General features: G+C 39.4%; 1 protein-coding gene across 2 annotated transcripts in view; it reads left to right on the top strand.

The window, feature by feature from the left end:
* Window positions 1–17348, top strand: part of MBD5 (methyl-CpG binding domain protein 5) — a 176036-nt gene that overhangs the window by 81388 nt on the left and 77300 nt on the right. For both annotated transcript variants that reach the window (XM_004703834.3, XM_045298527.1), the window contains exons 2-3: window positions 12162–12834; window positions 16525–16627. In XM_004703834.3, coding sequence (XP_004703891.1) covers window positions 12722–12834; window positions 16525–16627 — 216 coding nt within the window. In that variant the 5' untranslated portion in view covers window positions 12162–12721. The remainder of the gene's footprint in view (window positions 1–12161; window positions 12835–16524; window positions 16628–17348) is intronic.

Genomic DNA, 17348 nt, shown 5'->3' with positions numbered 1-17348 from the left:
ATGGGAGAAAGATGGGCTTTCTACTCCCATAAAGAGTTAGTCTAGCAAACCCACAGGGACAATTCTACCTAGTTCTGTAGGTCACTATGAGTTGGAAATGACTCGATGGCCGTGAGAGAGAGTACTTGCTCTCTTGTTTGGCGGTCAGGAAAACTGAGATGAAAGTGACAAGGAATGTGTAGACTTGAAAGCAAAGTGTGATCAGTGCTGCCACATCCATGTGAGCAGCACTGTGGGGCGACAAGGGAATGAACAAGTCACCCCTCGTTAAAGAACTGTGGTTACTTTAAGAACATGGGTGCTTTCTTTTTGTGCTCAGAGGACAACGCATGCATCGGCATGATGTTGGGGAGAGGTCTGCCATTTCCTAGAGAACTTTGTGCAGCAGGACATTAGGATGTCTTGGGAGTAGTAGTGAAGTAGGCATCATGAATCAAATGCTTAAAGAACAGAAGTAATACAGTATGAGTACATCTTTTTCTTTTTTAATGTGTCCTGGTTATGCCTTGTACTTCTACATTATTTCTTTTTCTATGTTTTAATTTACTTGAAAACAAGGATCATATTTTGTATTTTCTTATGTTAGGGTGACTGGTACATGCTGAGCCTAATCAGGGCCCAGTACATACTTCCTAATGAATTGTGCCCATCATTCACTCAACACATCTATTTTCAGCTCCAGTATGCATAAAAACCCGTACTTTGTGCTGTGGGGATTCAAAGGGTGTGGAGCAAAGACGGTCTGTAGGAAGCTCTGGAACCCAAAGCATCTTCTCAGTTACGACTGCTCTGTTCCTGTGTTCATGGGCTTAAATTCCCATCAGGGAGACAGACAATAAGAGTTCAGTATACTCAAATACAAAGGAACATGGAAAGTACATAATAGAAGCAAAGCAAGTTTTGGTTGAGTCCATTCCAACTCATGCGACGTGTGTCACAGTGGTGTGGTTTTTAATGGCTTGTTTTTTGAAGGAGCTCACTAGGCTTTTCTCCCAAGGCCCTTGTGGGTTGACTTGAACCTCCAACTGTTCAGTTAGCAAGCACGCGTCTTAACCCTCTGCACCACCCAGGAACTCCGCCTAAGGTATGTTAGATAGTAATGAATACAGAGGAAAAAAATCATAGTGAGGTTTAAAAGGCAGCTATAAGGTGTCAGAGAAATAAAGCAATTGAATTTCCCTTGCCTTGGTTTCTCCAAGTCTGGAAGGGAAAATTAAATAGCCCCTTCTTTATAGAGATGTTAAGAAGGTGGGAGTGACCGCATATAGAAAGTGTTCAGCACAGTTCCTAGAAGATGGCTAGATAAATGTTAACTAATATCATTCACACATTGGCTAAAATAATGTTAGCACAGTAGTCATTTTGCTTTCATCATATAAGCACCCTTTTTATTAAAAAGTGCATTTCCCAACAAGTTTGTACTACTCTATCTCTTAGCTAAGACTTTCTCATCCGTGCCTTGCTTCTTTCAGCTTCTGCTTCCAATGCACTCAAATCAAAGATTACTTTTTCATCGAAGTAAATCATTGTCCTTTGATATTACTTCTTCTAGAAAACAGTATTTGCTTATCTAGATGTCAGGTCATCATTTTTTATTTCAGGCATTGGGCAGGCATCCAGATCTTCCTGTGGAAAATATTCATTAATGCTTCATCACTTTTCGAATCTCCAGGTTAAAAGGTCCCACAAAATGAGACCATTATGCTTGCTTACCAGCTAAAAATGAGTATAATAATGGAAGCATTATTAACAGACAACAATGTAAAATCTTCCATTTTAATCTTTTCGAAAAATACCATTTGCTTGGATTAGATGAATTTCATGTCTCCTTCCGCCCTTTCTTGGCCTACCTTACCTGACTCCTGACCACCCCCTTGTCTGGTCCCATTAATTCTTTTTGTATTCCTCCTTGCCACTCCATCTTTAGCTTGGTCATATCTGAAATCACTTGGTCTCACTCACTCATCACCCTCCAACCTTCTACCCAAGACAGGAAATTCCTTGAGAAGGACTCTGTATTCTTTATGTCTGGGTCCACAGTACCCATCACGGTGCTTCTCACATAATGTTTAATAAATGCTGAACACATTCAATATATTGCTTAGACCTCTACTCTCTCAGGATTATAGAAAGAAACCTAGCCATTTAACCAGAATCCAATGTCCTTGGTTGTTCCTCCTTTATCTCTCCTGGGTGCTTTCTGAGGAAAAGCACCCCCTCGTCTGCACCTTCTCTTGTCCTGCTCCAACTCAGAATCCTTTCCAGCTTTCTAATGAGCAACGTCAAGGGAGAGAAGATCATAAGAATGCTAAAGGCAGTCTGGGTCACAGTTACTGCAGAGGGTCACCCTTCACTCTTGTGGTCTGCGCTACCTTTTTCTATGTTGGTGCCACTTTTTTTCCCCAAGGGAAGCAAACAAACAAACAAACTGGGTTTTCCATTGTCCTCAAGGGTGATAAACTGCTGGGTGTGGCACAAACCATCTCTATTTACAAGCAATTAGTTTATAAGCCAGATGACCTATTCATTTCATTATTTTACGGTGACTGAAATACTTGTACCTGCTGTCAGGTCACTCACTTAATGATCTCAGAGCATCTGTGAAGTCCATCTGAACGTGACTGTAGGAACAGAACAAGATGAGTTGCACCACCTCCAGCTCCGTGTTTTGTACCCCTTAGAGTGCAGCAGTGTCCCCGATGGCTAGCAATACAGTCTCATGTAGACATTGGAAAGCCCTGAATCTTTTTTTCCCCTTGCTACCAAAAAAAAAAATGAATTTTTTAAATCCATAGAGTAAAGAAAATAACAGTGGTGTCTTATAAATCTTGAAAATAAATACGTATAGTTTGGTTTCATAATGCTTTGGTTCCGATGTGAGTCCCTAAAAGAATGCTAAGGTGTTCTTGCCAGTGATGGCACTCTTGAGGCACTCTTCAGGGAGAGGACTGGTGTTTGGCAGAAGTTCTGTGCCCTCTGCCGCCTCCCATTTGAGAATCACGGGGGCCTCAGGTCTACTCAGTTTCCTGACGAAAGCTCACCATGTGCTTATGGTTCGAGCTGGCTTACCAGCACCCCCCACACCTAATCATGCCGCCTGGTAACCTACAAGAAGACCATCCTGCACTCCTTTGAAGAAACAATTAAGTGTAGGTTACGTGATCATGATCAAAATAAGATAAAGTTGCACCTCTCATCAAGGACTGCATTGAGTCCTTCAAGCCTTAGCTCAAGGTCCTTTCTTATTCCAGAGGTTGGAAACCCAAGCGCCTGCCCGGGCTGGTGGGAATGAAGCAGGCAGTGGCGGCAGTGAGCTGGAGAGCCAAGTCCTCTTGGAGGGGCAGCCCCCGCCCCGCTCCAGATCACTGTTGCAAGGCAGGCCTGTTGACCTAGTCTTACCACATTGCCCAGTTTTTCAGGCAAAGCAGGGAATCCAAAGCATCATGCGAAATCTTTTTATTTAAATACTGGCAATTGATTTGTTTTCCTTATGATTGTCAAACAACACTGCTACAGGTAGGATTTGGCCTGGAGTCTCATCTTTTACAATAGCCTTGTTTCTTAGACTTTCCTTACCTACTTGGGAAATTAGAGACTTTCTTTCCAACAGGTTTTGCTTTTCTTCAGTGTCTTCTCTAAAACGCTCTATGAATAATGTTGATGTGGAAACTCTGAATGCTGTGTGTGCACGTTTTCTTTGGCCGCCACGTTTTTTTCCCTGCCATCCGGACCACAGCAGGGGCAATCCCTTGAGGCATTTCCCAGTGAACATCACTACAACAACCCCAGACTTGACTGCCTGCTTGGTGTGTGACCGAGATGTGAGCTTCATAAACATCCAAAAAGATTGTTTCAAGGTACTTAGCACATGGTCATTGGGCTTCCCTTTGCAAAATGCATGTGGAGACATCTTTCTCCTGTTTTCTTCAAGCCTTACCAGACAACAGTAGTGGATTTGATTTTACTTGTGCTAATCATATTTACTAAAAATGTTGACTGGACTTGAGTTTACCTAGATATGTATACACACAAGCAATATATTTTAGAGGAGTTTTGGTTTTTTTATGACAAAGGTGTTTTCTTATTTTTACTGTAATAATAACCAGGTTCTCTAGGTCTTTACCTCTGAACAGCAGTGATATTCCGGGTACCAAGGTGACTTCCACTGCCAAGGGAATTAAAGAATGCTAAACATTTTTAGAGCAAAAGTGAATTTAAAGATGACTTGTCTTAATAAGCTGCATAACCCCAAACGAGCATGATTCACACTTGTTTTATTCTTGAAGACCAGTTTTGGGAAAAGCAATCTGAGGTAAATCAATTTTTTCAGCAGTGATTTGACCTGCATATATTGAACTGCATTTGAGTGGCCAAAATACCAGTAATGGATGATAAGATAGGAAAAGTATCCCTTACAACTTGCTTAGCACATTTTTAAAGTAGATCTTATAAATACATAAGTATTTATTTTATCAATATTCCCTAAGAGAAACTTTATTCTCCTGCACAAAAAGCAAAAAATAAAATGTGCGTCTTGCTAATTTATCAAAATAAACCTTAAATAATTTTTCTGTCAGAATGATGGTGACTTCTGAATCAATCCAGGTATGACCTGTTACTATTCTTTAAATTACCAGTTCTTTAGAGTTTTTTTTTAAAGATAAGTATTTGGGAACTGGTAATTTATGTTTGCATTTTAAGAAAGGCAAACAAGACGGAGTAAGCGTTACCTACATTTGCTTACATATCCCTCACTTTCCACTTGAAGTTTCTTTTTTTTCTTGTGGCTGTCATACAGGATGGCAAGGGCAAAGAGAAACTTCAGGTACATGTAGTAATTCATATGAAGAGAAAACACTGGACAGTAATGTGGTCTTCCTGGTTCTCTGTGTTTTCCTCCACTTGGTTGACGCAGAGAAAGAAGTAATAGTAGAACACGGTTTATACTTATGGAACGCTTTTAGCTGTTTTCCTAAGGTTTTCCAGGATCAAGGAACCATTAATCAGCTAGCTGTTCTGTAGTTCAGGTGGTGCAAAGGTTTAGCGCTCAGATGGTAACCAAAAAATTAGCAGTGTAAGTTCTGACAATCTACTCCCATAGAGATTACAACCTAAGAAACCACATGGGGCAGGTTTAGTCTGTCATCTGAAGTTACTGTGAGTCAAAAATCAACTTGCTGGCTCCTAACAACTATATACATATAACATTTAATTTTTTAAAAATAGTATTTCTTCCCGAGAGCCAATACGTGTTTGTTATGTAAAACTTTGAAGATAGAGAAAAATCTGACAAGAAAAAAATCATACGTGTTCCTAATAGCCAGAGACAGGCACTGGTGGGATAAAATCCTACTGCCAGAGTTGACTGTGGCTCATGGCGACTCTCTGCGGGGCTTCTGAGATGGTCATCTCTGCAGGAGCAACTTCTCTCCTCTTCCTCCCACGGAGTGACAGGCGGCCTTGAACCCTGTGGTTACCAGCCCCGCACTTACCCAACACCGCCGTCTACTCTAGTTCCATACAATAGCATTGTTTAAAATTAGGATCATGATCCGTCGTGGAACGTTGTAGTGTGCGCAACTAACTACTAGCAATGTATATGCCCCCGTGCTATGAACTTTCTGTAACATGATTCCAATGGCTGTGCTAAAATGACAACAATTTGGGTACATACTAGTGGTGGTAGGCACTGTTTTAAGCTGTTACGGACTTTCATTTGTTTTTTCCCCAGAACAAGCCCTTGCAGGTACAATCTCTGTTTTGTATAAAAAGGAATGTAAAATTTTACCCCAGAGCCTCCAGAGCGTACACCGTACCCAGTCATGCTGCACTGCCCTCAGCACTCCACTGACTAAGTCAGACACTATTTCAGACTGGCAGGCTGTTTGCAGTGTTATTTTTGACTATTGGAAATAATACTCGTGAGTCTGTGGATTGGTAGGTGAGGCTGCACTCAAGTAGGACAATTCATGCCAGTGTCCCATGGTGCTAAGACCTCAGTTGATTGGCTGGACTGGCTGAGACTAGTTCTTCCCCCATATTCTCTCATCCTCCAAGTTCCATGGTATAAAGTAATAGATCCCACCTCTGATTGGGACAAGCCTCAAAGCACTTGTGGACCATTGACTAACTGTCATGCTTAGCAGTTAGCTCCCAGAAGGCTTCTGTGTTAATGGAATGTGAAGTTGCTGAGTTTTTGTAGTAGGAAAGGTCTGATACAAAGAATTCTCCTGTGAGCAGGTGAGTGTGAGCTAGAGTGATAATTACCTTGACTCTAAGGCCCAGCCCTACTCGCAGGAGCCAATTTTTGTATTTTCAGAGTTTGTGGAGGGGGGTGGGGGTGTAGCCTTTGTACATGAACGTGAACCCTTGTGTGGAGGAGGTAAATTTAAAATCTCCGCTGTAAGAGCAGGGGACTCGAACTAGTTTCCAGAGAAGGAAATAGGTGGGAAGAGTATCCTGGTACAACTATACAAAATGAATGTAAATGTGCTGAGTGTAATTTTAGACGGTTAGTGAAGCCTGAGAGAGACATGGGTCTCTTAGCTGGGATCTATCTTAGGTGTATGTTTTGGAAGAGAAGGCTGCACAGGGAAGATAAGAGCCAAATGAAAATAGTAGCCTGAGTGTAAAGGAGTTAATCTATTGGAAGGTTTAAAAAAAATGAAAGAAGATATAACTGTAGGATAAGTGTGATCATAAAGAAAAACGTACAGTTTGAATATGTGTATGAAATTGAAGCAGATGGGGGATGTTGAATGAGGGGCCAGCTAAGGGCTGTGATGGAGCTGTTTAAATAATTGATATACTGGTGAAGGTAATTGGAAAGGGGGGAAAATGTCATGAAGGGTTTCTCATAACCAATCAACGCATTTTATAATGATGGAACGATCTTGAGTTTAGTCACCTCTTACCCAGTCAAATAATAATTATATAATAGTCACTCAGCCATCGCTCTCTAAAATTCTATTTAAGTTGTTATCTTTTAATCCAGCTACTTAAATCTTTTGACATATATACACATGTATATACATTGCTTAGGAGTTCAAGTATAGATCCATGTTTTATGTAGGGTTTGTTCCCAGTTGGAGAACATGAAACATTTACTCTCATAATTGTAGGAATTACCTTTAAATATCTTATGAGCTGATGAGCTTGTAATCATAATATAAAAAATATAAATGATCAGGTAGACTTACAAAGCATATTAAATATTGATGTTTTATATGGTTTTCATCGCCTCACCTTGACAAGTCAGTAATATGTAGAGTGTCACTTCTCTCTGAAAGTGTTTTTAGGAATCTCCACAGGGTAGAAGATGAATGTGATGTCGTAGTAGTGGGGTATATTAAAAACATCACATGACTCAAAAATTAATTTATTATTATCACTTAATAATAAATTATTATTTATTTTATATATAAAATCACTTAATCATTTTGTTGATATTTTTCAAAGGGCTTTATGGCATTTGTTTGGTATTACAATGTTTTAGGGCTTTATGAAGAATAAATACTTAATTTCATGATGTGTTTCCTGATACAGTGTCTTTGTGATGTTTTGAGTATAATTTCAAGGAGACTTTAAACATTGCATAAGGTAGTTAAGTTCATTCTTGAGTTGACAAGAATGTTAATCAAGTTGATTTAAAGAAGTTTAAGAAAAAGGAAGCCTCGTTCATTAATTAGCATCAGGGGTCAATGTTAGGTAATTGAGGTACCTAACCTCTCTGAGAGGGTGACATCAAACCCAACTTCCAAATACCTAGAGAAAGCCACCTCTGCCAAGAAGAAACGAAGCCCCTAAAATTCATGGACCAAAGTCAGGGCTCATTGCGAAGCGATGTTCATACTGAAAAGAAGCAAGAAAATCCACACCCAGTAGAACTCTCTCCTACATCCCTCTCAGAGCACACGCACCACCCTCTCCCACCACACTCCTTTGATGAAATTATTCTTCCGTAAAACCTCTGTGTGAAATAATTTTTTTTAAATGCCTGTATCCTAATGAGTGGGAGGTACTTTTCAAGTCTCCGCATCTTTTCTGTGTAGCCTGTGCCTGTTGCACTTAAGCCAAGCAATGAGCTTGGCAGACTGGTTGTAGCAGAATCTTTAGGGAAGGTGAGAGACAGAATATGTAAAACATATTTTCAAACATAGCAGTATAATATTGAATGTTGAATTCTAAAAAGGGGCGGGGGGGAAACGTGCCACAAAATGCAGACTATAAAAATAAAGCTTGACTAAATCTTGGATGGTGTGTCTCTAAAGAGATGAAATTGTCATAATTTTAGTGGTGAGGAGAATAGATTCTTGTGCATAGTAAAAGACGGCGTTTGTTTGAAAACATTGGGAAACATAATCTGAGATACTTACCTAAAATTACCCTCCTGGCACTTTAAGAAGTGTATCAGAGTTCAAAAACTATACTGTTCCATCTTAACAAATAATTCTAAATGAATTATCAGGATAGGCACAGATAGATGTTACAGAGATATATTACTCGGATTTCTTTGTAATTGTGAAAATTTGGGAGAAAATCTGCCCACTAAAGGGAAATGAATAAATAAGTTTCATATGAATATTCACAAAATTCTATCTATTAACTAAAAATTGTCCATTGGAAAATGGTTTGGTGCCCTAGGAAATGCTCAGGAAGAAAATAAGAGTATAAAATGTAATGAGTCGATATTTAACGGGAAAGAGACACCCTCATTCACACATAGAAAAAGTTACAGAAATGGAATTGATTCTTCTTTAGAGAGCAATTTGGCAGTGTTTGCAAAGTCGAAAGTGTCCACAGCCTACAATCCAACATTAGTGTAATTGCTATACCACTAAATAAATAGCTGTGTAATCAAATGGTAGAATACTATTCAATTGTTAAAAATTAATGGATTGGATCTATATATCAGAAACTGAGTTAGATCGATATATATCCCTACAGATAGCTCTCAAAACAATATTAAGTTTTAAAAAGCATGAGGTGGAATGATCTATTTGTAATAGCATTTATGTAAAGTTTTAAAACGCACATAGCCACACCAAATACTGTGTGTGTACCCATGTATGGAATAACATACGAAAACAACGCCCAGAAAGACGCAGACCGGAGTTGTAATGCTGGTGTCTCTGAGGTAGCAAAGAGGAGGACTGGAAATAAAAACGGGGTGGGGATGGAGGGGTAGTATTTGACTTACCCACAATGTTTTTTAAGTCTTTTATTTAAATACAGAATGCTTACATTATAGATTTTTAATTGCCTCACATTATTACTTATTATATTCTCTTATTTTTATTGTGTGTGCTTTTAAAGCTAAAACCAATAGCTGAAAGAAAAGTGTATTCATCTTTACAGCGTTTACTATTCAGAAGTGAGATTTCTGTGCGATCCTCACAGTTGTCGGTTTGAAACCAGCAGCAGCTCTGTGGGAGAAAGCCTCTTTATTCCCCAAACAGATACAGCCTCGGAAATCCACGGGAGGTCCCTACGAGTCAGCAGTGGCTCGGTGGGAGTGAGCTTGGTTTTGATTCGTAAGATTACAAGTGAATATTCATTTTCATCCTCAAACAGAAAGTGGATATTGCAATCAGAAAAACAATGCCTTTTACAAATTAAATAAAGAATAGTGGAATGGTTAGTGGCCTTCTCCACTAGAGCCCTTACAGTCTTGCTATGCCAAAAGGCTGAAAGCGTGAAAAAGGATGACTCTAGGTGCAAGGACAGAAAGCTGTGTGCTGCTCGCTGCTTGCTGCTTGCCTGGGTGGAGATGCACAGAGCGGTGGCTAGGTCCTGGGAAGGGCCCCAGTTGGTCAAAGCTAGTGCTTCTCAAACTGAAGCAAGTATCACAATCACCTGGAGCCTGGCTCCAAAATAGACTGCCCCAGAGTTTTCGGAATCAGTGTGGCTGGGACGGGCCTGGGAATTTGCATTTCTAACCAATGCTCCCAGGTGTTACTGCTGTTGGTGGTAATGCTAGTCCAGGGACAGGTCATTTTGAGAACTGCTGGTGTAAGCAAAACCAGGCCATACAATATTTGTATTTATGACTACTGAAATGTGAGGGAGACATTTGGCATGAATCACTCCAATGTTATTATCTGGCAGATCCACAAATTACTTAATGGAGAGAGCCAGCCAGTCTCGGGGAAATTGGAGCCGCATATAAGGGTAGGCAGATAAGAAATAGGCATCAAATGATCGGAAATATCCAAAGTGGGCGTGGGTCCAGTCTAATAATCAGAAACCACTTCAAGAGATTTCTTTTGGAAACACAATAAAAAGGCATGAAAAGAGATAAACTGTTTGTTTATTTTAAGCACATTCTGTCATAAGAGTACTGAGCTTGTTACAAAGCCGAGAGACCTGGATGGTCTGAATTTCAGCTCGCCACACCTTTCACTAAACTGGGAGCTCCTTAGAACTGGGATAGACCCTTTCTTGTTGCCTGGGACTTCTCTGTCTTCGCTCCATTCCTTTCCCTTCTCCTCCCTTGTCCTTTTCTGCCCTTCTGTATGAAGGGACCTTACCATCTTTGTACTTCCAGTACCTAGCACAGTAGCCAGTAGATGCTCACTAACTGCTGGACCAAACAGGAGTAAGCCTAAGTGAGTAGCAGGGGTCCTCATTAAAAGTGCAATGGATGGATACCAAACTTGGGCATTTTGTCTGCACGTGGGCCCTTTTGTTAGACACGCCGAATGGAGTGGGCTCACAATGCAAATTACTATCTTGAGACTGTAACTACTGAGCCTGAGCATTCTCTTTATAGTTCACATTTTCCCCAATACAGCGTTGCTGTTTTTCCCATTATCTGCTAGTGTTTTCCATACTCACTCACCATTCCTGGCCTTCCATTAAATGAGTATGTGCTGCATTAAAATTCCGTCAGCTTGTCTCAGAGATGAGTCTGCTAATAAGGATTATGTCTGAGTGCATGAGAACCTTGACTATAATGCAATATTCTGCTGTTCCAGTGTAGTGATCCAAAACAGGTGAGGCGGAAGATTCAATGTTTGGGCCACTAGGAACATGTAGACATTTAGGATTACTAAGTAATTATATGTCTATTTATACTTCAAATAGTTGATTAAGTTCAATTGCAGTTTTGAAATCTTGTGCCTAAAAGAATAGTTTGATTTGTTTTTAAATTTCATGGAATAGTTTTGAATCCATACTTCCATATGAGTCTGAAATCATCTAACAGTTTTCCACCTGCTCTTTATGTCCACCTAAGTTTTTTTAATGCAGCATTTTTTAAAATCTGTGGATAATGCTGTCATGAGAAAATCATCAGATAGCACAAATTATTTTTTTCAAATTTGTCTTTTAATGTAGTTTCATGAGGCCCACAATGTAACAAATACCATATCTTAAATTAATCTTTAAACACTGGTTTACAGTAACAAGTAATGCTGCTACCAATGGCATCCTATTATCTACCAGGATTGGGCACTAAAACTTTTAAAATTTTGTCACCTTTTTGTGTGTAGCATTCCCATCAAGATGACTTACATAAAATATTCCTGTGGTTTCAAGCCAGCATGCCTTCTGCAAACTGAACCTGGTAGCGCAACAAAGAGTGCATCCCCAAACCAAAGGGGTTTTAGGACCCCTTGACTGTAAGACAGCTCCTGCTCTGGGGTCAGGAGCCCGGAGATGACAGGCTTGTCTTCTATTAGGGGACCAGACTCTGTTTATCTCCCTTTTTCTTTCTTTATTTTTTCAAGCAGCTGTTCTTTTTGGGCCAATATACAGACTGAAAAAGAAAAGTGAATCACAGATATATATAGAATTAAGGCATGAATAAGATGTAGCTCACAATTTTCCGTTGTCAGGTCATAAGAGGTAACGGATGTGTTTTTATGTGAGCTAGGAGGAGGAGTGTGTGAGAGAGAGAGAGAGAGAGAGAGAGAGACCATAATTATGGCTCGACACGGAGTAATTACAAAGTTAGGTATGATGAAGAACAGGCAAATTGGTATAACTGAAGTAAGTAAATCAAGTTGAAAGAGGAAAATAAGTTGAATTCGTCACATAATTTAATGCCAGAGAACCTCAAAGTGGTGTGGTACATTTGGCAGTTTATTCTTTTTTTAAATTGTGTACCTTCTTGGTTTTTCAACGCTAAATATACAGCTTGTATGTTATATGTGTTTCAGGCTATGTTGTTGGGGTTTTGAAGACATGAAAACATCAGATGAGCCAACCTGCAACAACATGGATTCCCAGGGGCAGAGCGAGAGAAGCTTCAAAGAATGTGGCCGATAAAGACGGGTGGTACCTGGAAATCATAACTGACTCACACTGTAAAAATGAGACTGGTTTCTAAACAATAGAGATTATTTTAGGCCGCCATCAAAGTTCAAGACAAAATGTTGAAATAAAAACTTTACACTCCCCACCCCTCCCTTCGGGCAGGTACCAGCATTGGTGAATTATGATTTTCCTTAATCAGAAGCATTCATTTTTACCCATGTAGACCACCTATAAGAATTAAATATCAGTTATTTAATGTAGACTAATAATGGGAAACTGATTTATCACAATGGCAGATTTTAAGGACTTGGTTCCAAACTGAGCTGAAGCTTCCCAATGCGTTTTGTACCGTCTGGGAAACACTGTGCTGCGCTGGCCTGTCTTTGAAGGCCATCATGCCATGTAAGATAAGGATATCATCGTATTGCTGATATCTTTGAAGAGTCCCAAGCAGACACAGAAAATGAATGGAGGCAAGGAGTGTGACGGAGGGGACAAGGATGGGTGTCTTCCAGCTATACAAGTTCCTGTGGGTTGGCAGCGTCGAGTGGATCAAAGTGGAGTGCTCTATGTCAGGTGAGCTTTATTATTACCTATGCTACCTCAAGGTTGCACACCTAAGATTAAGGTGGTAGAGTCTCTTCCATGAGCAAAATACCATGACTGATAGCGTGTTAAGTAAATTTGAATAAATGACCTTTGTGCTAGAAATATTCTCGTGTGTTTATTCTGCAGTTTTGCAATGCAAATTGCTTTGAGTTACCAGAGAGAGGTTTTGTGCATTACTTGTGCTTAAAAGAAGGTGTCATTCTGCATATCTTCTTTACAAACTAGAAGGATAGAGAAAAAATATGGAGATTTCTAAAAGAAACATAAAAAGCATCATTACCACATTCACTGAAGAAAGTAAAATATTGAAAATAGACCCAGTATCTGTTGACAATATGATGCTCTTCCTCACAATGCTTCAGTTGAACGTTCCAATAGAAGGTTGAGTGTGTTTATCTATAGGCAGTTTCGGTTACTATATTCCTCCCTGCCTGATATTACCTAAAAATAAATGCCTTATTTTTTCTGCGCAGTTTTACTCGATTCAGTTGCACATGGTAATTAAAGAGAAAAAATCATGATGGGAATGGTTCTTCATCTCACAAATAAAATTACACAAATAAAGCAGAAATCCCTGTTTCCAATTTTGATGGCATATATCTCATGTAGAATAAATTAAATGGAATAACTAAGCTGTTGGCAAGTAGTTTTAGTCTTACTATTATATAATCGCCAAGTTTCATCACTTGTGGCATTCAATCCGTCTTTGTGACATAATTGAAAATAGTTAGAACTTTTGAAAACACACCAAATCCCATCCTTAAACTGACTTCTAATGTTATTATTGGTATTATTGTATTGTACTATTTGTATTTTTATATTATTCAATGAAGTCCTTTATCCCCCGAAGAAGGATTTATATGAGAGGTACTCTCTGTCACAGAAACACAAAGCATTTCATACCGTAAGGACTCAGAAAGTCAGCTCAGATTCTAAGTTATATTTCTATTCTGTGGAACAAGTGCCTTGAGGTAAATCTAATTCCTAATTGAAATTCTGGGCTCACCTTTCTTCCTCTGTGACGTTAAAAAGTACGCACTATAGTAATCGAGGCTACAGGATAAAAAGGCAAGGAATACGGAATTCACCTCCTATCTTAGTAGCCTTAATTAGACACGATGGGGAAGATACAACAAAATAACTTTCTTCAACTCTTCCTATTGCTAGTGCTGTTTGCAAAGGGCCAGGGTGCCTTTTTATAAATATAATACACATTCCTATGCACAGTCCTTCTAGTTTGTAGAGAGCAGGTATAGATTCTGCTTATAGCAAATGGCTGTAAAATCTGGACAGTTTAATACCTATGAAGGGCAAGTCGGCTTTTCAGATTGCTGAAAGGAAAAAAAAAAAAAAAACGGGTCTGGAATTTGTCTGTTACCTTGTTTATGAGTTTCCAAGTCTGAATAGACGTCATCATTTGATAACCCTGTTAGTGTGAGTTCTCCATGTTCAGATATGTGTGCTAAGAATTATTTTGGAAACTCACTTTCCCTGATAGGTAAAAAACTTTCAAATTAAGCCAGCATGAGCTTCATCTGTTTGTATATAACTCCTTAAATTGCTACTTCAGCCTGCATAGAAGGCTAGCCCTACTTCTGTAGCTCCCTCTTCAATGTGCAATGTGCTTTAATTTTTAAGTTAACTTTCCAGCTGCTCCTGCCTGAGGGTGGCATCAAGGCTACACATCGCATTTCCCACCTGCTTCCACTCTTCTGAGCTTTGTGCCCCAAGCCTTGTAACTATGTTTTACATTAATTATTACTCTCAGAAGTTAATTAAAGAGCTATAACTGAAGGAAAGAAACCAAGTGATTGAGAGGAAGTGTTCTTAAAGTGTTTAGAGCATAGGGTACAAATAGGAGTCTGGACTGCTTGTCTTCAGTTTAATTTTAAAATTATATTCTTTTAGGACTCAATCCTTACAAATTTAGCTACAGAATGTTAGGCTGTTGCTTTTCACAAAACTCATGAAATTCTTACATGGGAGAATAATGAAGATACTATTAGTAACAAAATTACAGGACTCCCCAAATCCTCTTATTGCCCTTCTTTCCTATGAGGGAAGCCAGGTCTATAATATAGGGAGTTAGTCTTTATATAGCATCTACGGCGTGTTTACCAAAATGGGCAATACCACCACCGGGAGGCCCTGGAACAATTCAGGGGGCTTGCAAAAGCAATATTACCTATACTTTATCCTGGATTATGAGCTATAGCACAAGCCTTTGTTAAATTGCTAGGGGACTGCTGCGTAAAAAAAACAACAATGCCAGCAATAAGGCCAAGTGAGATTGGGAGCCTGTGATCCACAGGGGAAAAAATACTAGTGAAAGGTTTAATTTAGATTTTCTATATGCATCAACGGGAGAAAGATGAGACTTTCTACCCCTATAAAGAGTTAGCCTCCGAAATTCATAGGGGCAGTTCCACCCTGTCCTATAGGGTCGCTACAAGCAGGAGTGGACTTGATGGCACTGAATCGAATTACATGCCTAAAAAGGTGCTCTGATGGCAAAGCAGACTGCGTGTTGGGATGCTCATCTCAAGGTCCGTGGGGCAAACCCATGGGGGGGGCGGGAATTGAAGCTCCTGCTCCCATCAAGATTTACAGCCTTGGAAACCCACAGGATCCCTGGTGGCATTGTGGGTTACACACTGGGCTGCTAACTATAAGGTCAGGTCCGTAGGTCAAGGGCATTTCCTCTGCTCCACACGAAAAAGAGGAGACTTCTATTCCCCTAAAGAAGGACAGTCTCAGAAGCCTATTGAGGCAGTTCTACCCTATCCTATAGGGTCGCTGTGAGTCAGATGAGTTGATTAGATGGCAACAAGAGTGAGTGAAACCAAATGCCAATATTATTTTTTTAAAGCAGCAGTAAAGATTTACATCATGCTGATTTCACTACCTGATCCGTAGATTCGATTCACAGTGTCATAATGACTTCCGTGGACCCGCCTGCACTACCACTTGGGATTCACTTCCTCAAAAACCCCATCCTTTGTCGTCACTTCTGCTCTTCTCCTTGCAGTTTGACTTCTCACTTTGAGTTAGGCTACACTGGTCTGTCCATAGTCAAACAGCTCAGGGAAGAAGAGAGGGAAAACTAAGAGACCTGTTTTTGGCTCAGGTCGGCGTGGTTCTCAACGCCAAGATTAAAAGAGAAGTACTTGTGAGGCCCAACCTTTGGGGACTCTCCGAGTTTCTGGTGTGACTTCCAGCGTGTTCTTACATTGCCGTTTTCCCTCAGACCTTGTACACAGATCTTCTCGTGTACAATGGTAATGATTACTTTTGTGGAGTTGCTCTCCTTGCTGGTTTTTTCCTGATTCGAACTGTCCTTTCTGTAGATCAGCAGCCTTTCTTAATAGAGCTTTCCCCATCTTCGGTCCATCTTCAGTTCTCCTAGTTTTCAAAATTCTTTATTTCCTATGAAGATAGGTATTTTCCTAAGAAATTTTTGCTTCTAAGGAAAGAGCTATAGTGTTAGAGACTGTAATTTAGTAGCTAACATAATATTGACAAAGAAAATGATTTTCCCTAGTAGGAAAATATTATCCTGTGAAGGACAGTAGGAGGCGTATAAACCATGCCTGTTTTCATATAATATTTGCAGTCAGAATTATTTCCTGATTTTTTTTTTTTTTACTATTTTTACAGTCCCAGTGGGTCTTTGCTATCTTGCTTGGAGCAGGTTAAAACATACCTGCTTACTGACGGAACATGCAAGTGTGGTTTGGAATGTCCTCTGATCCTCCCCAAGGTAATCATTTCACAACAGATCTCTCAGCAGTTTGTTGTTGTTGGCTTTTTAAATTTAAGGTGTATAATATATGTGCTCTTCTCATTTGGTATTTTGTTTTTCTATAAATGCTTCCAGAAATCCATGCAATTTAAATTTTTACCTAACTCAACATCTTTTGCCCACCTTTTGCAATGCTGAAAAGATTGTGAAAATGGTTCAAATACAAGAGTCATTTTCTTAGGTGACAAACCTGTGTTCATAAGAAGTATTTCATTACAACCACTTTTGTGCCATTTTACTAGAGCTATACTTATGCTCCGACTTTAATGCAAAATTCCGTTTTACAACTACAGCTGCTCAAATCTGCAGCGTTATTTTTAGTGCTAGTGTTGGTAGGTGGTGTTGATAAATCTGCCACAAATCTTTTCTAAAATCCCAGAGCTGAACCTTTGTAGCCAAGGCGTGAAACTGAGTTGCTCCTGTACAAAATAAAAAGTAAGATTATTTAAAATAGCAATGTATTATTTACTAGAGAAGCAGGTCATTGCTCTCTAGATGTCCCATTATCGTGCTATATTTAGAAGTAAATATTAACAGACAGTGCTTTCCTTTTTACTTATTTATATATTTTCTCATTCCAAAAAGATAATAATTTGAAGCATCTTAGAAAAATTTCAAGTAGAGAAATAAATTCTTAAAAATATGGGTGAAAATATAATATTAATAATAATAAAATGAG

Source organism: Echinops telfairi, unplaced genomic scaffold (assembly GCF_000313985.2).
Source record: "Echinops telfairi isolate 266 unplaced genomic scaffold, ASM31398v2 ScPeMD7_4;HRSCAF=17, whole genome shotgun sequence".
NCBI lineage: Eukaryota > Metazoa > Chordata > Mammalia > Afrosoricida > Tenrecidae > Echinops > Echinops telfairi.
Note: the sequence above shows the minus strand (reverse complement) of the source record. Positions and strands in the feature narration are given on the sequence as shown.